This window comes from Oryx dammah, unplaced genomic scaffold, assembly GCF_014754425.2.
Source record: "Oryx dammah isolate SB20612 unplaced genomic scaffold, SCBI_Odam_1.1 HiC_scaffold_25, whole genome shotgun sequence".
NCBI classification, from domain to species: domain Eukaryota; kingdom Metazoa; phylum Chordata; class Mammalia; order Artiodactyla; family Bovidae; genus Oryx; species Oryx dammah.
In genome coordinates, this window is record NW_024070209.1 from 87,111,753 (window position 1) to 87,127,867 (window position 16,115).

General features: G+C 53.9%; 1 protein-coding gene across 4 annotated transcripts in view; it reads right to left on the bottom strand.

Annotated features, from left to right (window-relative positions):
- ASAP2 (ArfGAP with SH3 domain, ankyrin repeat and PH domain 2) overlaps nucleotides 1–16,115 on the bottom strand; it is a 156,203-nt gene that overhangs the window by 3,535 nt on the left and 136,553 nt on the right. For 2 of the 4 annotated variants that reach the window (XM_040224953.1, XM_040224954.1), the window contains 9 exons: nucleotides 14,555–14,670; nucleotides 13,459–13,526; nucleotides 12,060–12,173; nucleotides 9,591–9,843; nucleotides 7,177–7,311; nucleotides 5,553–5,721; nucleotides 1,223–1,272; nucleotides 670–761; nucleotides 189–311 (listed from right to left, as the gene is read on the bottom strand). In XM_040224953.1, the coding sequence (XP_040080887.1) occupies nucleotides 189–311; nucleotides 670–761; nucleotides 1,223–1,272; nucleotides 5,553–5,721; nucleotides 7,177–7,311; nucleotides 9,591–9,843; nucleotides 12,060–12,173; nucleotides 13,459–13,526; nucleotides 14,555–14,670 (1,120 nt within the window). The remainder of the gene's footprint in view (nucleotides 1–188; nucleotides 312–669; nucleotides 762–1,222; nucleotides 1,273–5,552; nucleotides 5,722–7,176; nucleotides 7,312–9,590; nucleotides 9,844–12,059; nucleotides 12,174–13,458; nucleotides 13,527–14,554; nucleotides 14,671–16,115) is intronic. The other 2 variants (XM_040224956.1, XM_040224955.1) reach the window with 1 other exon arrangement.

A 16,115-nucleotide genomic window follows, 5' to 3' on the forward strand; every position in this document is an offset into this window, starting at 1 on the left:
CAGAATCTAAAGTTTAAAAAGCACCTAACCGTCATTGCACTGCGGAGGTAGCAGCCCGAGACTCCCAAGGCCACATCCTCCTCGCAGACCCTCAGGTGCACTCTGGAAGCTGCAGCCCACGTGGCCCGCCCACCCGAGGGGGAACTCCTCGGAAGTGGCGGGAAACACCCTCTCAGGCCCAGACTCACCCACCACTCCTGGTCCTCCTCGCCGTCCACGATGATCACATCCCCCTCGGAGAACGTCAACTCATCGGGGTTGTCGGCCACGCAGTTGTACAGGGCTTTGACCCGCTTGGGCTTCAGCTTGGTCTGCGAAAAGAAGGGGGCTCAGAGCTCAAGTGTGTGGGATGACACACATGCTCAGTGGGGAACCAGGCTGCCTTGCTTCCAATGGGTCCCCGGGGCCTGCAAGCGTGCAGGCCTATGTACCCACCCAGGTACCCAACTTGGGGAGGCTCAGTGCAGCTGGTGGCAGGGGAACTTCCTGGAAGATGCCAGCCCAGGGAAGAGAGTGACAGCCTGGTGTGCAGACAGGGGTCGATCCTGGAGCCAGCCCCTCAGCTGTAAGCTCTGGGCCACGTCCGGCTTAGATGTGAGCCCTTGGAGGATAACCCGCACGCTCCTGGCCAGAGCAGAGAGGCAGAAAAGAAGAGGCTCGTCCACTCACCGTCTGGGACTTCCTGGGCATGGGCGCTGGGGGCTGCATGACCACAGCATTGGACAGAGGACCCAGAGTGTCTGTTCCAGAGAGGTCCACTGCTTTAGGGCCAAAATGAATCAACTTCACAATATGCCCCCTCAGCCATCACCACGAGACAGAACCAACGTAACAGCCATTGTGTCAGATTCACAAGGCAGGTTTCCTGGGTTTTGCTAATTGACAGGAAGTCCCCTGAAGGCCAAAGAAACTTGTGACTTCCCTGCGGCCTTTGTAGAGTGTGCTGGCCTGCAGCTGTCACCGTGGAGCAGAAGCTATAACCTCCTCCACTGACCAGCACCCCCATCCCCTGCCAGGCCCCCCCCACCCCCAGTGACAGAAGGGGAGTGGAATGTGGGGTATGGTACTCAGCAGCTCCGGGAACGGGGGCATCAGGGGCTCTGCAGGGGGCAGGGTGGCTGCCCTGCCCTGGACAGGACAGCTGGGCCAGGAGACAGGGCTGACCGCAACAGGACACATACCCAACTCTGCCCTCACAGACCAGTTCACGTGAAATAATTACCAGGTCCTCTTGGCTGGCCCTTGTTAATCAGTGGGCTTGACTTGTCAGGCCTACAAAGAAGGGGAAATAGTGTCACTGGTACATGCGTGAACGCTAAGTTGCTCAGTCGTGTCCGACTTTGTGTGACCCCCACAGGCTGTAACCCACCAGACTCCTCTGTCCATGGGATTCTCCAGGCCAGAATACTGGAGTGGGTTGCCATGCCCTTCTCCAGGGGATCTTCCTGACCCAGGGATTGAACCCACGTCACTTACGTCTCCTGCATCGGCAGGCGGGTTCTTGACCACGAGCACCCCCTGGGCAGCCAAGAATCACTGGTACAGGAAGCCTGAAAGGCACGTGACTGCCCTACCTCACTCCCTGTTCTATGGGACCTGTGTTCAAACTGAAAACAGGCAAGCTAATTTTATCAACTGCCAATCCAAGTTAATTCTTTTTCTCTTGGATAAAGAAAGAATGAGAGACCCAGAGGACAGCGCCAGACCCCAGGGGTTCCTGATTCCAAAACTAGGCTCCTCCCGGGACTCTCCTGTCCTGTGTGAGCCTGCAGCCGACACCCTGGGTCTGGGCAGGAAGCTGGGCTCTGAGAATCAGCGCTGCCTCTGACGTCCCCGCCCCACACGGCCCAGCTCTCCTCCTGTGTCAGGTGGGGCTGGATCAATCCGCAGGCCCTGGGGCCTCTGCCAGGACTGTCTGGGCCCCGCTGGCCCGTGTCGTCCTCTGTACTGTGACCCCTGCTGTAACCCCTCAAGACTGACCATGGCTTGGCTCCCTCAGGACCGAGGGGCCGAGTGAAAGCTTGTCTTTATTTCTACATTCAATTCCCAGAAAACATGCTCCATTCAGGCATAGACTAGAAGTCTGTTCTCTAAGGAACCTGCGGTGTCCAATACCAGGGCCACCCAGGGAGACTGCTCTATGGCAAGACCCATGCCAGCAGCTCTGTGCATCAGGGTGCGGTCTGCCAGCTTCTAATGCTGCATCTGAAGGGGCAACTTAGCGACAGGGAAGACCACACTTACGGGAAATATCTATGATATAACAGAAGTCAGAATGGAAAGAATCGTGGAAGAGATGAGAGAAAGTGAGTCCGTGAAACCAACAGGATACTATTAACATGAACATTATATGATGGCAAAAAGCTGAGAAAATCTCCTAGAAAGCTGACTGTAAAAAGCAAGCAAGCAGGAAAACACGGCCGAATTGGAGAACCAGAAGGGGGCTGGGAGCTGGCCCCTCTGCAGTGCAACTGCACTTCCAGCCCCTGCCTCTAGGTGGGGCCACGGGACTGGCCTGAGTGAGAGCATCACTCAGGCCCCAGGGGTTTGCCAGCCCTCCCAGTTTCTCCTCCTGCAGAATTAACCTTCAGTCAGTTCAGTCGCTCAGCCATGTCCGACTCTGTGACCCTGTGGACTGCAGCACGCCAGGCTTCCCTGTCCATCACCAACTCCCGGAGTTTACTCAGACTCATGTCCATCGAGTTGGTGACGCCATCCAACCATCTCATCCTCTGTCGTCCCCTTCTCCTCCTACCTTCAATCTTTCCCAACATCAGGGTCTTTTCCAATGAGTTGGTTCTTCACATCAGGTGACCAAAGTATTGGAGCTTCAGCTTCAGCATTAGTCTTTCCAGTGAATATTCAGGACTGATTTCCTTTAGGATGGACTGGTTGGATTTCCTTGCTGTCCAAGGGACTCTTTCAAGAGTCTCTTCCAAAGCCCCAGTTCAAAAGCAGCAATTCTTCAGTGCTCAGCTTTCTTTATAGTCCAACTCTCATATCCATACATGACTACTGGAAAAACCGTAGCTTTGACTAGATGGACCTTTGTTGGCAAAGTAATGTCTCTGCTTTTTAATATGGTGTCTAGGTTGGTCATAGTTTTTCTTTCAAGGAACAAGTGTCTTTTAATTTCAAGGCTGCAATCACCATCTGCAGTGATTTTGGAGCCCCCCAAAATAAAGTCTGACACTGTTTCCATTGCTTCTCCATCTATTTGCCATGAAGTGATGGGACCAGATGCCATGATCTTCGTTTTCTGAATGTTGAGTTTTAAACCAACTTTTTCACTCTCCTCTTTCACTTTCATCAAGAGGCTCTCTAGTTCTTCACTTTCTGCCGTAAGTGTGGTGTCATCTGCGTATCTGAGGTTATTGATATTTCTCCCAGCAATCTTGAATTAACCCTTGGCCCAGGGGATAAAGACGGTGGAGTCAGAAGTAGAAGGGGTCTGAGTCTCTGACTCACCCGCCTTGGGTTTGCTGTATAAGCAAAATGGGGACACTCAACCTCGTGGGAGCAAGAAGTGAATTCCTTATGTTAAACCACTGAGATGGTCCAGGGGTAGGCTGTTAGAGCAATCAGCTTACTCTAATAAAGAGAAAAGGTGATACACATAGAGGAAAGGCCAAGGGGATCTGATATCCGAATAGTAAGAATTAGACTACAACTTAGAACAGAAAAATACAGATGCTAAGACATTAAAAAAAAAAAAATCAATGCAGATTTCTCAGATGCAGGATGTAGTTTCTATGTTGAGAGGCTCCATCATTTACTTGGGAGAAGGGATGAAAACAGACCACCTCACCCCAGGGAGTCAGAGCCCAAGGTATCCATGGACGGGGGCCTGACGGGGGTTTGCCTGAGGGACACAGGAAGGCATCCACCTGGCCGGGGGCAGGGCCTGGCCTGTCAGGGGAGCTGGAGACCCAGGAGGGTCCCAGATTCCAGCAGGGAGAGGAGGCTTCTGCACAGAGGAGAAGGCGGAGATGGGAGATGCATTTCATAAGGGTTAAATAAACATGGGAGCCGGACTTCTTTACCATTAGAAAAGGGAGTAACAAATGCAGAAAGGAATAAAAAGCTATATAGAATGAACCCTGTGGAGCGTTTAAAACATCAAGAACGGACTGCACGGCCACTGTAATGCCCCACCCTCCCCTGACCGAGTCCAGGCTCTGCCTGTGCCGAGCAGTAGCAGAAGGCAGACGTGATGTCTGCTGGTTTCCAGGACTTGCTCTTGGGCCCAGTCACCCTGATGTGAGACGGGCCAGGACACGTTAAGTATTCCAGCCGAGAGCCCCAGCTGGAGTCCCAGCTGACAGCCAGCACCAACCATATGTGTGGATTGGGGAGGCCTCCTCTGATGAATCTCTGTTGAACAACCCCCAGCCCTTGAGTCTTTTCAGCTAAAGGCCCAGATATTGTCAAGCAAACACAAGCCACTCCCCCTGTGCTGACCCAAACTCATGAGCATAATAAGACAGTTGGGTCTTATGTCAATACATTTTGGTGTGGTTTGTTACTCAGAACCAGAGAAATTGGAGAGAGTGTAAACTCATGGATTTCCATCCATATAGACAAGAAACAGAAATAAATGTGTTTATACATGTATACAAGCATGCATGTACATGTATGAATATATACGTGTGTATCCCTAGTTCCGATCACTCAGAAGGCCTGCCTGGAAGCACTGACAATCCAATGGCAATGAAGACACCAAGCACCCAGACCTTGGCGTCTAAGCATCATTCCACTAAAAGGAACCATTTCTCTACCATAAAGATCCAGACTGAAAGCCATAAACTGGATCCCATGAGCTTTACTACAATAAATGTGGTAAAGGACATTTATTTAGACAAATGGCGAAACCTGGAGTCTGAGTTTTGGAAGGCAGTATCCAGGTTAAGAGCTTCCCAGGTGGCTCAGTGATAAAGAATCCGCCTGCCAATGCAGGAGACATAGGCTCAATCCTTGGGTCAGGAAGATCCACCAGAGAAGGAAATGACTACCCACTCCAGTGTTCTTGCCTGGAGAATCCCATGGACAGAGAAGCCTAGCAGGCTACAGTCCATGGGGTCGCAAAGAGTCAGACACAACTTAGCGACTAAACAATAACAACCACGTTAATTTCCTGATCTGGCTGGCTGTATTATGTTTATGTAGGAGAATGTCCTAGTTTGTTGAAAATACATGCCCTGCACTGCAAAGAGTCCACGTATTCAAGATAATCCTATGAGTGAACAAGTAAGACCTACAGGCCCTGTGTCTTGAAGACTTTAACTCCCCCAGTCCCAGTGTCTATATTCGACAGAAATCTAAATTCATCTTGTGGATATAAGACACGCATTGGTATGAAATGTTTGCAGTTTAAATATTCTTGGTAAATTATTTTGAAGACCCCTGAAACATAATGAATTAGTCATGCAACACTTGACCGCAAGGGTCACAGCAGGATTTGAAATGTGGACAATTTCAAACATTCAGAGAAACCCCAGCAGGTTAAGTTGTGGGGCAGATGCACTGGGAAGCCCCAGACGAGTAGCAGTTACCCGGGAGAAGGCTTCTTCTGGGGGAGGCGGCTGGGTGGCTGGGGTGGCAAGGGTGGCGGGGCTTTGCTGGGCGGGAGTCCGGGCTGGGCTGGCTTGCTCTGCTGGCTCAAGGCTTCGATCACACTGGGCGTTTTGGCCACCGGAGGGGGAGGCGTGGGAGCCAGGGGGTCTTCAGAGAGAAAAAAGAAAAAGAGAGACACACACGCAGAGGGTCAGCCTCCAGGCATCATATTCCCAGGCTCCCCACCCGAGGCTCCTCCAACAAGGGCTTCCTTTTCTCCTTCCACTATTTCACGGGAAAAACACCCACTTCCACCAAAGACTTTCAGACAGCAGTATCAGCAGAGAGTCCTTCCAGGTCTCAAGGGAGGATTAAAATGATTCCATGAGCCTGGAGGTGTTTTCTCAGCTAGAACCCCTCCCTGGGGAAGCCAACTGGGTCTTCCATCTTCCAGGGAACCTGGGGAAGCAGCCGTAGGAGGCCTGGCCCAGGTCCTTCCCTGGGGCCCACCCGTATCACCGGTCAGTCTGGGGTCAGTCTGTGAAGAGCCAACTCCGTGAAGGCTTCCTGTCTGTAAGGGGACAGGGCAGCAAGTTACATTCTCTACGTTTAACAGAGAATGAGGGAGCAGAGGCTTTCAGCGAGGGCACGGGGCTGATAAGACAAGAGGCCGGAGCCTCCTTCCCATTTGCTGACAAACAGCACCCCTATCAACGGCCAGCACCCGAGTCCTGCGGCCCGAGCAGAGGCAGCGACCTGCCCCCGGGCCTGGATGTGGACTCCTCAGGAGCCGCGGCCCCGGACGGTGGAGGTGGGGGGCACTGGCTGAGCAGGGAGGGGTCCAGTTCAGGCTTTCTTTCCTTTTTTCATAAGCTTTAAAAGCAAAGTTAAAAGGCAGAGGCAGACTCCTACAGTCCCGGGGACGCAGGACCATGAGGCAGAACAGTGGGCTTCGGAGACCTGCTGGGCGCCTCTCACCACTGACCCCCTCGCTGCCGCCCCCGGACCTGGTGCCTCTGCCCCACCCCAGCCTCTGGAAGCCCCTCCCCAAGGCAGCTGCCTGCTCGGCCTCCAGCACCCGGAGGGCACTGCCTGCAGCCAGGGTGGCTTCTCCCACCTTAACTCCAGCTATGGAAACCCAGGGAAACCCTCGGCGCTCTAGGAGCGGACCTGCACCCCAAGAGGCCGGAGCCCCTCCTCCTACAGCATCCAGGCCTCACTTCCTGGTCTAGTCGCCACCCCCCAGCCCTGCTTTGCACCCCCTGCCCCTTCCCCCGGTGCACATGTGACACTGAAGGGAAACACAGAGCAGATTCTAATCCACAGGAACACACCCTGGTACCCCGAAGCATGGAACAGCCAGAAGAAGCCCCGGCACCGACGTGGAGAGAAAGAGACGCTGCTGGAGTGCTTGGAGATGGGGGAGGGGTGGGGGTGGCCCACGTGGGGAGTGGGACAGACGCCGGGGAGGAGGGGGGCTGCAGGGAGGCGGCCACAGAGGAGCCCTCAGCAGCGTGCAGGCCAGGGCGGCTGAGAGGACCACCCCCAACTCCTCCCCACCAGCCATCCGTGTTGTACGAAGCCCGACGGCAAGAAAGGAAAAAAGGGAAAAAAAAAACGTACTGGTAGATGTCACGCGGAGAGGGGGCAGCGGTGGATGGACAGCGGGCGGATCTGACGAAGATCGCTGCCGGCTTATACTGTCCACGCTTACAGAGTTTGTCTTCCACGGGGCGTTAGCGGAGGAGGCTGGCTGAGCTGCATACGCACGCACACGCACGCCCATGCACACGCAGGCATGCACACGCACGCAGGAGCACAGAACAAAAACAGAAACAGAACACGGCATTATTGATCCTCTCCCTGTACGGCGGGAAACGTGACCCTTCTGTGGACAGAACAGCAGTAAGACAGCAAATGGGATGCTCATTTGTTTAAAAAAAAAAAAAAAATTTTTTTTCTGGCACCTGGAAGACAGATGCCAATACACACCAAACCAATGATGCTCCTGGGAAAATTCCCAGTCAGTCTCCATCTTACCGATTTCTCTAACGGAAGTACAGTTTGAAAAGGAAAATGATGACCACAGTGACCCTCCTGAGTGCTGCGCTCGGGGACGGGATATCTGCTCGTCTCTACCCATTTACATCCTCCCATGGGGTCAGCACCTCGACCGAGGGGGCACCTGTCCTCAGACAGAGCACACGAGAGGAGGGCCAAGTCACACACAGCTGGTGAAGGGCAGATGCCTTTCTGGCTGGACCCTGGGAACTGGTGACAACCTTCCTCTGCCTGCTCCTCCTCACGGAGCGGTGTCTGCCCAGGGCACAGGCGTGACCGCCTCTGAGGCTGCGTGTGGCCCACATGGCCGGCTGGGCCTGGAGATGAAAACAGGCCACAGCCACACAGGGCAGACCTGGGGTGGGGGAGTCTTCCCACGTCTGCTGACGGGGACAGCGCCGACCTTTTTCCATTTGTTGGGTGGACATTCCACGTGGATCAAGGGTAGAACAGACGGAAAACAAAGATAGGCTTTAGGGGGCTGGAGGGGGTGAAGGGCGATCTCCATCATCAAAGGAAGACACGGGGAATCCTCTAAACCCTTCTCATCCTAAGACTTGAAGGAAGCCAAGAAACACAGGTGAACAGCTTTCTACCGCTATTCTGTGACCCAACAGAGCAAAAGAAAACCTCTCCGCCCACAACACATGGTCAGGAAAAGCCACTCACGAGGTGGGGATGACCTAACCATTTAGCTCCAGCCTCACAAGACAACACACACACCTGGGACTTGGGAGGAGTGAGGGGGAGGCGACAAGCCGCCCCCATGTGATCCCCTGACCACAGCGGCCCTCACACACTGGGGCCCCTTCCAGCTGCAGGACGTGACTTCCTTCCTCACACAGGGGCTCCCTGCAGGCCTAGGAGGGGGAATGGGCTCTGCAGGAGGGGGCAGGCTGGTTTCCAAGGTCTGCCCAGGGTAGCCCGTGACCTCTGGGCCTCCCTGAGCACCGAGCCAGAGCTGTGTGGAAAGGCCTGCACCACAGCCAGGGCGGGGCAATGGGGGTGGGGGGACAACAGCCATCCCACACTGTAAGCACAGACTTCAGGCCTCCCAGGGTCACCACCACTCGGCTACGTGCCCCTCTCCGAGGTTGCAAAATGCAACCTGGGACTTACTTCTGGGGCCGCCATCAGCCTAGAGCAGCCATGGGGCTTGGACTTCACACCCAGGGCAGGCTCCTGCCCCCCGCCCCCGGGAAGCCTCCTGGAGCCCCAGCATAGAGCCAGCCTGGCTACCTGCTGAACCTATCTTCAAGGAGCAAAATGGCCAGTGGGCCTCCAGTGCTGGGTAAATTACTTAACCTTTGTGGGCGGGCCTTCAGTTTCCATTTTTATAAAAACAGAAAATAGCATCTGTGGTGTCAAACTCACTATGCTGTGAAAGAGCAACTAAGGCCAGCACAGCAAAGCTTCAGCACCTGAAGTGCCAGCAGGACCCTCGGGGACTATTCTGTATTTTTACAGCTAGGCTGAGCACCGCTTCCCAAATTAGCATCTTTCTATCTTCCACTTCATGGGGAAATCACGGAGAGAAGAAATAATCAGATGCTACAAGCTGGCCATGTACAGGCAGGAGAGAGACAGAAAGGGGAAGAATGGAGGCAAAGGGAGGGGTGGACAGCAAAAAGAAAAGCACCAGGAAGCAGGTCTACGGGAAACACCCCAGGACAGCGACAGGGCTCACTCGGCCATCCCAGGCCTGCCCTGTGTGGTCCCCGTGTTCCCCGAGTCACACAAGCCACCTCCCTGCCCGGCACAAGAACAAAGCCAAGACACACTCCCACCATCCTAAGAGGGAGCTCATTTTGGAAGCAAAGAACGTTAAGTACAAAACAAAAGACCCAAAAGAAAAACACGTCCTGACGCTGGTCCACAGGCGAGCTAGCTGGGGACAAAGCAAGTAGAGAGTCCTCAAAGCGTGACCCCAACCACAGCACTCCCACACCGAGGGTGACCAACCTCTCGGTACGTACCTTTGGCAACATTCCGCGGCGGGAGTGGGGGAGCGCTGGCCGAGCCAGGGACCACAGGCTGGGTGGGCGGTGGGCTACCACTCAGGATGGCACCGTATGTCTCGTTCTGCAGGAGGCTGGGCACGAAGCCCCTCTGCTTGTCCTTGGCCAGGCTGCCGGCGTCTCTCGCTAGAGCTGCAGCGCTGGATGGCAGCTGGCTGGGGCCCAGCTGGTAGAAGCTGACAGGCCGGTCTTCTCGCCGACTGGGGCTGGGCTGCGGGGGTGGTGGGCAGAGGTGTGTGAGACGCAGATACACTGACCTCCGAGTCACAGCTATGGATGTGCTGGTGACAAGCCCAGGCACGCCACTCAACCACCTGGGCACAGCGCATTTCTGCCGTTACAGGACAGCGGCGAGACCTAAACCTCACTTTTAGCGTGTCTCTTAATGGACACACCCATCAAAAGAGCCGTGCTTTACAAGAACCTGCAATTCTTCATTCCAGAAGAACTTAGAAGATAAGCTGCTGTATCTGTACCAGCCGGAGTTGGCTCACTTTAGCTCTGTTTTCACTGCACGTCCCCTCCATGAGCATCCTCCCAGACAGCACCCACAGCTGTGACCAATCCCCAACAGCCACACAGCTAATTCAGGGGAGATCAATGCCTTCCTCTCATAGAACTAGGACTCTAAAGAGTCCCCTAGCTCAGGGTCAGCAAATTATAACTTGTGGGACCACCACCTGTTTTAATAAGTAAAACGTTAGCAGAAAGCAGCCATGCCTGTGGTTTACACACTGCCCATGGCTGCTCTCCTACCACCCTGGAGGAGAGGAGCTGGAACACAGGCTCGTTATTTCAGGCCCACAAGCTTAAAACATCTGTCATCCGGCCCTTTACGGGTTTGCTGACCCTTGCTCCATCTGAAGGTCATGTGCATGGAACCAGGGACTTGGGTAAATTCAATCAAACTCTTATCTCAAATGTCAGCTTTGTTTTAACAGCTGTGATCTTGAGCAAACTAGCCCTGCTGATCCTATTTTTCATCTGTTAAATGGGTACAAATTTAACTACCGGCACAGAGCCCAGAATTTAGCAGGTATGAGTATTGGCTGTCACACCCACCTGCCCTCACTCGACCACCTGCCTGGTCAAGGCTCTGGCCAACCAAAGGCTCACACTCGGCTCCAATGCATAGAGCTCAGTGGCCAGTGGTTCTTCCTACAGTTTAAATTCCGACAGGGAGCACGGCTGTGTGAACCATACCCGCCTCTCTCTGCTGGGGGTGGCGGGGGGTGATGCGTGGTGGAGTGGCGGGCATGAGTGTTAGCACTGCTGCTGGGCTTTCACTGGGACCATAGGCCCCGCCCAGTCACTGCCCACATGACCCTGGGAACCTGACAACGTGACGTGTGCCTGACCAAGAGGCACTCATGCTGGGGCAGATGTTTCAAAGCTTTTCTTAAAAAAAAAAAAAAAAAATTTATTTTATTGTATTTTTATTTTTTGGCTGACCCATACAAGCAAGATCTTAGTTCCCCAAGGAGGGATCAAACCTGTGCCCCCTCATTGGGAGCATGGAGTCTTAACCACTGGGCCACCAGGGAAGTCCCAAACCTTCACTTTTCTAAAAGGAAAATCTAAATATAAAATAACCAGCTTCTCTCACTTTGATGCTGTTTTACAGCGAACTCAGAAATTCCTTATTCTAAGAAACAGAATAGTCCAATAGCTTTCAGAAATGCCATATATTTCTGAAATATACATGTGAGGACATTAAAGTCCATCAGTAAGAATTAAAACATTACATCATGGCACTCCCACTAATTTCACAGCTTCTAGGCATACCGGTTTTGGAGTAGTCGTCCTGGGTCTGACTCTGACCTCTGAGACGGGTGTGAAGGTGGTTACCTTCCAGGGGTGCCCCCAAGTGTACAAGCCAGAGCATCCTGAGGAGCAGCTGGACGAAGAGGCAAGAGCCCCTGGGCAGTCTCCAAGTGCTGGCTTCACTGTGGCCAAGCCAGCCTCTTAGTCTTGAGGCTTGAATGAACCATGTGATATACGAAACGGCTGGACCAGATGAGCTCTAAGGGTCACTGATTTCAGTGAAGGTTTTAAAGATCAACTCGGTGAGCACAAAAACTACTCCTGGGGGAAACACGGCTTTCATCACATCATTTTCAGTGAGAGAGCTTCCTCTAACATCCACCAGAATCAGAGGCCCTCTTGTACCTCTCCTTCGTATCAGAAGGTGAGCAGCTGCCATGATAACGTAACTAATGTTCCGTAAAGTCACATCTGTAGGAGCTGGGAGAGAGGGGCAGTTGTGGGATGGGTAAAACCCAAGAACTGCTGAGATCAGCAGAAGCAAAAAGTAAACTCTATTTCCTTTCCCACAACAGCTTTCTGCCCTAAATATAGGCCAGGACCCACACCGCTCTGAAGGATGCTCATCATAAAACTCTTCACGTTTTACAAGCTGGCACAAACCTGCAACTTCTCGTCCATGTCATCATCGCTTTCATCCAGGTCTTCGTGGAGCAGTCGCCATTCATATTCCACGTGAACGTGAGAATTAAACCTTCCAGACAAGGCCTGGTTCAGCTGAGAACGACAATGGGCCGTCAGTGACGCTACTCACACGCTCAACCTTGTAAAGCAGATGTGATCTAGAGGCAGCGGGCAGCAGGCCTGCACCCCAGATAAGCTGTGCCCCAGCATGAGGCTGGCTTATTTGCTGTTTCTCAGGCCAGTCGCCCCTCCCGAATCCACACATACCCTGGAAGCTGAAACCTGACAACTCCCATTTAGTGCTTTATAAGCTGCAAAGTCACAGCATGCAGCCAAGGAGTGTTTGAGATCTAAAAGGCAATGGCCAGCCCTTGGGTACCCACAACCGCACAGGGAGTACTTAATTCAAGAAGGAACAAGCCCGCTAACTGTAGACCCTGCTTTTCCTGACCAGCACAAGAGAATTAAGCCCTGCGGAAAATGATGTGAATGACTGCTTTCCCAGCTTTCTCCGGGAAGGTGGACAGCTGGTTTCATTCTAGATGCACAGGTGAGAAGTTACTGCATCAGATAAATGGGTGTCTTAGCACATCAGGGTCTAAATTTTCTCCAAAGCCAGACAGTAGCCATGTGATCACAGGCTAGTTATTTAACCCTCTGAAGCTGTCTCCTCATCTGTAAAATGGAGTAAGAGTAGGTGCCTACTAACCAGTGTCCTAAGGGGTAACAGTAGGTGCCTACTAACCAGTGTCCTAAGGGGTAACAGTAGGCGCCTACTAACCAGTGTCCTAAGGGATAACAGTAGGCGCCCACTAGTATCCTAATGGGAACCAGTAGGTGCCTACTAATCAGTGTCCGAAGGGGTAACAGTAGGCACCCACTAATCAGTGTCCTAAGGGTTATCAAGATTAAATGAGTTAATGGACACAAAGAGCTCAGGAATAATAATAATGTTCCTCATCTTCTATAGCAGCGACTGTTAGTGGCTCTGTTTACTGAGCACTTAGTACACGCCCACGGCTTCACAGAGTTCAAGTACACGACGGCCCTGCAGACTGGCGCAGCCTACTCCACTTTACAAACAAGGCAACAGTGGGGAGAGCTGGCACAACCTTCCCAAGCCACAGCAGCGGAGCTCCTTGCAAACCTGGGGGGCCTCGGCCCCACTCACCCCCAAAGCCAGAGCCGCCAACACGTCCAACCAGAAAACACTGACTCCTGTTCCAAGTGTCACCGCTAGGCAGGTGGTCCCCTCCTCTCTAAAGGTGCCCCAGGACACTTGCTCCGAGCTGTCCCTTCTAGGACACTGAGATCTGCTCAGGACCCTCCTGCGGACCCTCCCCAAGGGGCACCCCCCGCCCCACCGGGGGAGACTCACCAGCTCCTCGCAGCGCTCATGCCTGAGTCGCTTGGCAATGTCCAGTGGTGTCTCTCCTGACTCGTTAGCTAAGGGATGGTGGGATGAAAGGACACGTTGTGGCCAAATCAAGCAAAGGTCTGATGCCCAGAGACTACGAAATAGAGACCCAGTCAAGCAGCCCAAATGACACTGCTCCTGACGAACGAATTCCGGCGACTTAGCCCCCGTCGGGGCTCAACTATTCTGAAATCACACAGAACTAAGCAGTGTGCAGTCAGTAACGTTTAGACAAGGTGTGAATTAATCATGAAAGTAAAAGCACTAAAGTTAAGCCAACGAATGTAAAAATAAATATCCAAGGCATAATTCACTGAGTAAAGCAGTTCATGGTAATTCTCTAACCAAAAGCACTGCTAATCTAGTTCCAGGCACCTGGCTGAAAGACTTTACATCTCCTCTTGTTAATAAGTAGTCTGTAAATTTGGAATTGTGTATTTTCTTCTAAACAAGCCTCAGTCAATGAGGTTGGATGATTAATTAAAAAATAAAAAACTCGGCTCTCAAGCAGGCATGAGCCTTTTTTCCAGTCTTGGCTCTCTGTTTGATAATTCTTCAAAGCTCCTCCCCAGGACACATCACAGCCAGATGTCCTGGGGGTTAGGCTCTGCCCAGCCAGCTGCAGGTCAGGGCCCTGAGAGGAGGAAGCGATGGAAGCCAAGCAGACATGGTCGCTCATGGAGGAGGCTCCATGCCAGTGAACAGAGGGGCAGTGGGCAGTGACTCCCAGCAGTAAATGTGCCCACCCAGGGCCACTGAGGGACCAAGTCTGATCTCAGGTGGAGTCAGGAAGAGGAGGGCAAGATGCCTGAACCTTGTCCAGGGTCATCGGGCCACCAGTTAACAGCTGTAGGCCACACTCTGCCTCTCAGAGCCCAGAAAATGTCTGCAACACGGGGGCAAGTCCACAAGACAGCAGAGGAAAACTGCTGATAAGTATTGGTCCTCAGCAGCCTGGCAGAGCGGGCCCTGTCTTGCTGGGTGGCGCTGGCTTCCCAGCTCTGCCCGGAGCCCAGTGGCCAGAAGGGCCAGGGGAGGAGGTGGGGCTGAGGCTCACCGATGCCAATGGAGGCCTTGCCCCGCAGCAGCAGCTTCAGGCATTCAGCACTGTCGGTCAGGCAGCAGTAGTGTAGGGCTGTGCTGCCCTTCCCCGTCTGTTTGTCCAGGTTCCCACTGGCAAGGACGGACGCAGAGAGAGAGAGAGAGAGGGAAGTCTCAGGTCAGAGTGCTGGGTTGCCGCGCAGGGGACTGGGGTTCGGAAGTGGGAGAGGCAGTCGGTGCCAGGGTTCGTGGCCGGCAGGGTCTCTTGTCCTCTTCCAGGGGTGGGGGGCCACAGCGCCAGCCCAGCTTGTGGCAGGAAGCGGCCTGGACTTAAGGCCGTCAGGGAATAAACGACGATGGCAGAGCCGGTCAAAAAAGCGGGCAAGGCACCTGTACACCCCTGAGCAGGGGCTGGGAGAGGGACGGGTGAACTGGGGTCCCTCCCGCTGCACTGCTAAGGCCCCACCAGTGTGTCTCACTGCACGGAAGGCTGGGCTGAGCTCTTTTCATCCTACTGATGACACTCTTACCAGGAAGGGGAAAAGCCACTTTTTCTAAAATTCAGAGTCACCAGGCTCCTCTGAGCTGGCTCGCCCTGGACCACCCCGAAAACAGGCTCTGGGAGAACGAGAGGACCACACGGGTTCTGCCAACATAACAGACGGGACAATTCCAGGACGAGGCACTCAGCCCACTGGTGGGGCAGCCACTGTCATGCTGTGAGCAGGACAGCAGGGCTTCACCCTGGACAGACAGGTGGGGACGCGGAGGGACCACCGGGAGACGATGCCTCAGGATCCCGACAAGGGGAAACCAGCCACGCTCCCTGTTCCTTTTTCGCAAGCAGCTATGTTTTCAGTAAAAAAGGGCCTGATCTCTGATCTCTCTACTCCCCACTCCCGAGAAGAGGGGTCAGGGTTGCCCTTCTCCTGCCCGCTGAGAGTCTGCTCTGAGGGAGCTGGCACTGCACAGCTGCTCCGAGCCCCTCCATGCTCCTGGTGCTGGCTGGGCAGCTCCCCGCAGGCGTCCAGTGAGCTCCCAGCTCCTGGGGAAGGAGCTGACCGCCCCCAAGCTCCTCCAACCCCAGCCATCTCTTCCCTCTTCCCTCCAGGAATGGCAGAAGACACAGAACGCAAAACGTCTCCTTGCTTCTGCACTTGCTGAAGAATTTCTGTGGCTTCTGGCCATTCCCTGCCCTGACTCCCCACAAAGCCACGCTCAGGGAGACACGATGCACCTCGACTGGGCTTCACGACTGGACTGTCAGGCCAGCCCTGCACCAAGCAAGGCAGGAAGAACCTGATGGGAGCGCTGGGGCCAAGGAAACTGCCTGTGCACGTCCTCTCCACAGGCACGCTCTAATTGAAAATAAGCAAAACGCCCACAACCCTGCCTCGGCCCACGCTGGAGGTGGAGCCCTGCTTCCTGCTTCCCTCTCCCTTTGTTCACGGTGCCCTGCCTGACATCATGGGAACCCCCATCCCACAGGACAAGCTGGGGGCTGTCCTGCCTGACGTCATGGGACCCCCACCCCACAGGACAAGCCCAGGGGCTGCCCTGCCTGATGTCATGGGGAC